Consider the following 7,727-nt stretch of genomic DNA (forward strand, 5'->3'; position numbering starts at 1 on the left):
TCAGGCCAATTACAAAAGCTGGTCAGTCTGACGTCACGTTTCCTAAGATTTTTTATTATTCAGGAGCTCGCCCAGTTGCGCTGGGTAAAGGATAGCCAGGCTCTCATTGGCTAGCTGTTAGCCAATCAGAGCAGCTTAGCTGAGTCTTCCTGCAGGCTTTCTATACCACGCTAGAACGGCTTGAAACAAGGTGACCAAGGCATTTTTCCACAATAAATGTTAGAGTCCGTGGTAGAACTTCAGACATTACCACAACTTAATGAAATAATTGTGGCAGGGCACCTTTAAAGATTTGACATTTATACATATGAAAAAGAATATATACCGTCACTAAGCTATAACTTGCACTTAAGATTCAAAGATGTCCCTGCAGTTTAGTAGGGGTATTGTACAATATCAACCACTGTTTAATTTTACCAACAGTGTCTAGTGTTTCCAAAAGCTGGATGTTTATGTTTAAGGCCAACATTTTGTATTGCCAAGGTTAAAAAACAAGTATGACAGCAGTATAAGAGAAAAATAAATCAACAGTTTAACAACTCAACATGTCATTGGCCACGTCCTGTCAACAGGAAGTGGCTGAAACAATATCATGGCATTAAGCCATGGCCTAATGGTAAACCAGCCCTTTTGCTCACAAAAGGAAGATCAACTCAAACAGTTCAGGATTCATCTCTTTCTTCTTGTCAGTGTTGTCAAACAGTCACGTCTTCATGAAATTTCACGTTTTAATGCGGGGATTTCAACACGTTTAAGGCATATTTTATAAATGCTAAAAGTCAATGATGATTCAACAGAAGATTAGCACAGAATAGCATACAATGATAAAAAAAAACAGTCTGGGTGTCATTTCCTACTAAACTTCCTGATAATCATGACAAGTACAAAGAGGTCTAAACATTTTTTTATGAAAACATTAAAAAAAACACTAAAACACAGAAAAAAAACACATGAAAAAATGAAAACGCATTCGAAAAGCACAGATACAATTGAATTAAGTTCCACATTACTCACTTTTTAAGGCCTATTTTGGTTGACATTTTCTAAAATGTTTAACTATTCCTTCTGCAATTCTACAACTCTAAACAGCAGACTGAACCTTTCCCCTTGAACTCCCAAATTCAACTTAAAGAAGAAAATCTGATAGAAAAACATTAAATACCCTGTGCATTAGATTGTACTGAAATGCATCAGTATAAAATACAGCTTCCTGAGTGTGATATTAAGGCGTTTAGTGTTAATTAAAAATAAAAATAAAAATAAAAATTGGTTGGTGAGTGCAGCTTTATGTCCCTATGGTGCTGGGGACAGGAAGATATTAAAGACCACAGCAAAGACCACACAGAGTATGTAGCCTACTATACACAGCCAGAAACGTGGGTCTTTGAGTAGCTTCTGGTTGTAAGCGCTGAAGAAGACATAGCCGATGGTCATCCCGGCCCCGATTCCTCCAAAATGAGCCACAAAAGACACCTGGGGGGAGAAGATAAAGTCAGGTTGCAGAGCTAGCGTGTAGGCATAATTACCCACATTAAATGTAACATAGGCCCCTTGACTACTGTCATCCGACCTCACACCCAAAAAACACTTGCAGAACCAGTTTAACAAATAACACAGAGTCTGTGAAAGGAAAAGGGAGATACCAAGTTGGGGGAGGGAATCCGGTTTTTAAGAGTTTGAAGCCTTCTTCAAACAGGAACAAAATACAAGCTTTCATATTTTTTTTTCAAAACGGAAAGAATGGAGTCAAAGGACAATGTGAATTACAGATTTAGATTTGTGTTGTGGGGGAAATGTGTTGGTTTCCAGTTTTTGCCCATGAGTATGTACCAATATAGAGAGGTGTTTTTCAGGAAGTACAATCAAGTCCCAGCAAGAGCTACTGGTCTTGCCTGTAACAACAAGCAAATAAAACCCATCACCAAACAATGTCAAGTTTGGGGGAGGCTAGCTGCATTAGGTGGATTGTGCTTGAGGTTCTTTCCTTATCTGAAAAGGTTTAGCAAGTTCTTTTTTTTCTTTTTTTAATTCTGGGCTAAAAAATTCATACCTGCATACCAGCCTCCTGGCTGACAAATCTTCTGTAGAAGGCAAATCCAAAATCTGTGCCAACTGTAATGAAAGAAAGTAATACATGTAACACTTCTAAAGTGTGATGTCAGCAGTTAGACAATAACAAAATGGGTTAAAGACACAGCGGTGAACATACCAAATATCACAATGGCGAGGATACGAAATATTCCAAGGAGAGGAATCATCTCTCGGAAATTCTGTGAAAGGAAACCATATTATCAGTCACTGTGCTAATATTTTAGCTCACAAAGTGCATTAAACAAAAAGAAACTTGAAAACAGAGTGAATGCTTCACAGAGCAGAAATGCCTCAATCATTGTAAAGCAATATGCATGAAAATTGAGTGTGTGCTCAGTAATTCAAGAACATACAGTATATTCTCTTAAAATGACATTAAAAAACTATCAATGACAAAAAATTTGAAAAATTAAGTGGTACTGTCCACACACTATTCTGAAATGGACTGAAATACTGATGATGTGCGTACCAACTCTGGACTTTATGTAAACTTACCACTACTGCGTTCATAAAATAGCCTCCTAACAGGGCATAAACACCCCCAGAAGCTCCCACCAAAGCACTGAAAGGATCAAAGATGGAGCTGGCCAACGAGCCTGAGGGGAAACAGAAATAATCAGTTTTAAAATCAGTGGCATTTCAGATGGCAGAGACTTGCTCCAACACAAACAAGAAAACACAACTTCAAGGCGAGTAAAGGTTGGGTGCCTTCACAAACACTGATCATGTCCAGCTAGCTTAAGCTGCCGGTGTAACAATTCAATTAAAGTTTCAACTCAATTTTATTTATAGTGTTAATCAAAACAGGAGTTATCTCAGGAAACTTTACAGATAGAGTAGGTCTAGACCACACTCTATAATCTACAAAGACACAGCAAGCCCCAAGTGGAATAATTACATCTGGCATGACCAGATATTTTATAAATATTTTAAATAATACAAAACAACCAAATGGTGGAAGGTAATACATCTGATTTCATATACTGCTTTAGTTAAAAAAATAAGAAATAAAAAAATGTTCTCACCTAGACTATTGTAGTAGCTCTCACCTAGACTATTGTCGACCCGTAAACAGGACCCAAAAAACGAGAATTACTGTTGCACTAGTCTGGACATCGTGCCGTGCCAACGTTGCAATACAGGTTTCCTAAATGCCATGTATATAAATTTGCTGTCAGCTTACTAATTGATTGTGCGTTTTGTGTAGATTTGGACTTTTATGCGTTTTATTCCACTTTGTTCAAACGGCGAAGTGGAGAGGCCTCGTTCACATGTTTGGAGCTGGTTGGTGAACGAGGCGATGCTGGATACACCGTGACCCTCTCTGTGGATCTACGCTGTGGATTACTTTTATTTCTGTGTCATTGGATTACGTCAAAAATACAGATTTTTTTTAACGTGTCTTACCTGTCTGTGATTGCGCTTCTTTTCTAAATTGTTAGTATGTAATTTAAAATCTGCCTAGATGTTTATTTTATGTTTATTTAGCATGTTTGTTTTGTCCATATGTGCTCGTGCTGTGTTTCCCAAGTGTAAGGCCAGGTCTCAGCTGCTAGAATAGTTTTTTTTTTAAACTTTTTTTGCACTTCCCTGGTTTGAATGTCAAACTCCGCCTATGAAAGAGACACTGATACAGATATGAAAAAATATAATTCATACCATTTATAGCAGTTGGTATGATGAACAGTAGCAATTATGGTACCAATAAAGATTACAGAACTAGACTGGAAATAATGGTGGTAGCAGTGCAGGGTGTAGCAGGGCATTGAGCAGGACCACCAATACAAAAAATCCAGATGCAATAATTGAGCTATTTTTACTCTATCAGGGGAAAGAAACAGGTGATGCTTACCTGCCAAGACACCACAGAGGTAAACCATTCCCACTTCAAATCCTTTGTGGACCAGTTCCAGCGGGATGCCCACCAGCAGCTGCATCAACAGGTTTCCCACAATATGCTGCACACTAGACAGAGAGGGGTGGAGAATAAGCAGAATATACTTCACCATGGAGGTAAAATGTCATAAATGGGGGTGGACGGAATATCAGAAACACCCGTGGTTCTGCATTAAATACCAGGTGGTTATAATAATACCAATGTAGAGATTTTAAGGGTGTTTTTTCTTTCTATAGTTTTGTTATTTATTCTGTGGCCACAAGCCTATTTGTCCCACTGGAAATGTAATTCTAGGTTTTACCAAATGTTACTCAAACAGGAGTAAACAGTGTTTTTGTTGGGGACTATTCTCAGCTGTGGATTAACACACATGTGGTGCACTAGTGAGGATTTCTGGATACAGGAGGTTATATGTGACATTGACTCATGGGATCTGTTGGGAAAAATATATATGTCACCAGCCCTATCCTTAAAGCAAATATCCTGTTTGGTGTGTTTAAGTTAGTGTTGGCGTGTGACTGTGACCACTGTTCCTCTTGCTAATCTAGTTTTCCTATGTGCTTCTGTGTAGTCATGATTTTTGGTTTTCCTGTGGTTTAGAGTATTGCTCTAATGATTTGTAACTGATGGTTTGTTTGCCACATCACATGCAGTATTTTGACAGATGTGCTGACTACTTAGGCAATGACTGTCTGGCCTCTGTGTACCTCTATAAGCTCGCCTTTTTAACTGGGAATTTAAAAAAGCTTGAAATTCACAATTCAGAAGTGTCAAAATCCAGACGACATGTACCAAACACAGGAACGCTTAATAAATAAAGAGTCACAGTGGTTACAACCTGCAGTCTCAAAAATGACAACCAAATTTAATCAACACCTCTGACGGCATCAAAAAACCACAAAGATTATGAGCTTCACCAAACTGATATTTGCTGTGGGGCCACAATACTGTACTGTAAAGTGTCTGCGGGTATTTGTCCACTCTCAACACTGACTCAAGCTTTCATCATGTAATTAAAAGGTATCTTTAAAGGTTATAAGGCTTATTCTGAACCTTGTCATAAGATCTCATCTTGACACTTCTCATTTTGAAAATATATGGTGATTGAAAGTAGAAGCTTGAGTCTCTCAGATTCACCTGTGCATTGTACATCGGACTGTGCATGGGGCTGTCCCCAAATATTGAATCAATTATTTTAACAGAGTGAGAGATGTTCACAGCTACTCCACCAGGGGCAGCTCTACCGATTTTGTACAGTACCTCTTAGTGTTGTAGGTTAGAAGTCCTTTTTGTATGTGTCACTACACGATGTGAGTCGAGTGCAGATGAGAGTTGCACATGCTCAGATTTAAACGGTTTACGGCATATTGATCTCATACTGAAATTTGTGAAATCCATAAAATAATAAAGTTTTCTTATTAAAAACAATAATAGAAGATGGAAATCATTTCAAAACGTTTTAGCTATCTATGATTGTTTGATTGCTAACTTTAGCTTAAAACGCCATGCAAGTGACAGCCTTTGTTGTGTTTAACTGCTAACTTGTAGCCAACGGTGAACGAACTTTGTTATGTAGGTCCATTTTTATTGTATTGACATTACAGTCATTACAGAAGTCTCTCGTTAGAACCTTGTAGGCTACATGTCGCAAAGTGATGCATGCGCAAATCACATCTGCACTCGACTCACATCGGGTGGTGACAGTATGTTGCAACAAGCCTGTGGAACAGGTTGCCAGGAAATCTAAAAGATGGTCAGAAGTTTAAGAGGTTTTAAAAATGCTTCAGATGCCAATCTTACTATTTTTGTATTACTGTATTGTCTTGATGGATCTATTTAATATATGTATGGATGTGAGGATTTATGCTTGATCTGCTGCCACTTGCTCTGCCCCCAAGGGACTACAAGATAAATAAGCCCCAGGGCTTTGTGTTATCTTGACTTTTTTACGTATGGAGCAAAACTGTATCGTATCTTATAACGAAAAGTTCAAATAAAACCAACAACCAACCAACCAATCAATGGAAGGCACTTGCTTACCCAGCATGGACAAACATATAGGAGAAAAAGCGCCATGCCTCCTTCCTGGACTCAGGCTTGTATGAGAGCGGGCTGTTCCAGATGCCTTCATCCAGGGTCACCCACTGCTTCTGAGGCTTCCACACAGCATAGTAGATGAACACTGCCAGCTTGTGAAGACCAGAAAAGCAGAATATACACACAAGTTAGTCTTTAAAAACGAGATAAAAAAGTCAAATGACACTGTCTGCCTTTAAGGTGCAGCAGCAACAGCTGTTGGGGTCAACGCTAAATCCCCAAAAAGCTGTGAAAATAATAATGGGAAGGATGAATCAGAAATCCAGATGTTAGTGTGTTTAACCGACCACAGAAAATCTCCCAGTGTGATCGTTCATTGCAGCTCATCCGTCTGAATGCCTGCGCCTGTGGGAATATAAACTGACGGCATACTGGGAACAAACACTGCAGCTAGGTCGGTCTTCTCTGGGTAAATAAAGTGCCTACTCCCCCAAATAAGAAAACATTCCCAGATATTCAAATGCATTGACATTGGACATCTGTGAGCTACAAAGAGTGAGCTGTTCATCAAGTATGAGCAGGCAAGTGTGCAAAACACTCAGTGATAAGAGTTAAGCAACAGCCACAATCATTTTACATGTTATAGGCGTTTGGTTTCATCCACAGATAAGTAATATCCAAATTAATTCAATTTAAAGTACTTATTTTTTAAAGTACGTATTTCTCCCAATCTTGGGCATTAACAATAATGTCATTCATTGTGTGTTTATACACCAGCCTCCAAAAGGTGGCCACAGGTGGAATTATTGTTGTTGAAGATCACATTAATAGATACTTACATCTGCTTCCAACTACATACTGGTGTGTTACCATTTTTTTTATAATTTAATTTCCTGCCTGTTATTGCTAAATAAAGGGACTCAGTAAAATGTTGCAAAACCATGATAATATAAAGACAAAAGAAGGAAAAACAGAAAGTAAACTGACCATCTCTTCTGCTACGCCAGCTCACAAGTCTTATAGCTTCTGGACTGAATTTGCTACCGTTAGTTTTTCATACAGACAATCCGAGATGCATTCCTGGTGGCTTTAGCTTGAAGTTGTTTAAAAAAAAAAAAAAAAAAAAAAAAAAAAAAAAGACAGTATACCTCCGTTTTATAGCCATAGGTCTTGAGGCAAAATGATTCCACACTCCCCTGCTATTGCAACAAATCCCCCACTAATCCTCCACATTCCACAATTTATTTACCTGAATCTAAAAGTCAAAGACACATGCTGGCTTTCTGTTCACACGATCAAGAAAAAGCATCTCTGAATCTTTCCAGTGAGGATCAAATGCACCAGATCTACCAAAATGGCGTTTTTCCATCACAGTAACTGCTTGACTCAGCCACAGTGCCCCGTCCTCTTTCCGTTGCAGATTAGTGCCGCCTGGTGCGTGAGGCGAGCGTGGCTGGTCGTCATAGCAAAAAACTGCCGTGACCTATCGCGACACAGAATGGTCGTGTTGTTTTTGATTCTCAGCATGTGGCTGTTGCTACAGCCAGAAAACAAATTTAGTATTCCTCATCAGCTGTGTGCTTGGCCATCAAGTGGTATTTCAGACTGGACGTGCTGCGATGATAGCTCAGTTCACAACGACTAAACACACAGATCACTTCAGTCTTGTCAATGGAACCATTTGGCAACTTTTAAAAAGTAA

At 38.8% G+C, this 7,727-nt stretch overlaps 1 protein-coding gene across 3 annotated transcripts in view; it reads right to left on the reverse strand.

The window, feature by feature from the left end:
• Nucleotides 1–714: 714 nt before the first annotated feature.
• The window catches only part of rhbdl2 (rhomboid, veinlet-like 2 (Drosophila)), a 10,337-nt gene continuing 3,324 nt past the window's right edge, over nt 715–7,727 (reverse strand). For all 3 annotated transcript variants that reach the window (XM_032517473.1, XM_032517474.1, XM_032517472.1), the window contains 6 exons: nt 6,029–6,177; nt 3,944–4,056; nt 2,587–2,687; nt 2,210–2,270; nt 2,051–2,112; nt 715–1,473 (listed from right to left, as the gene is read on the reverse strand). In XM_032517473.1, the coding sequence (XP_032373364.1) occupies nt 1,294–1,473; nt 2,051–2,112; nt 2,210–2,270; nt 2,587–2,687; nt 3,944–4,056; nt 6,029–6,177 (666 nt within the window). In that variant the 3' untranslated portion in view covers nt 715–1,293. The remainder of the gene's footprint in view (nt 1,474–2,050; nt 2,113–2,209; nt 2,271–2,586; nt 2,688–3,943; nt 4,057–6,028; nt 6,178–7,727) is intronic.

The sequence above is a fragment of the Etheostoma spectabile genome, chromosome 6 (genome assembly GCF_008692095.1).
Source record: "Etheostoma spectabile isolate EspeVRDwgs_2016 chromosome 6, UIUC_Espe_1.0, whole genome shotgun sequence".
Lineage (NCBI taxonomy): Eukaryota > Metazoa > Chordata > Actinopteri > Perciformes > Percidae > Etheostoma > Etheostoma spectabile.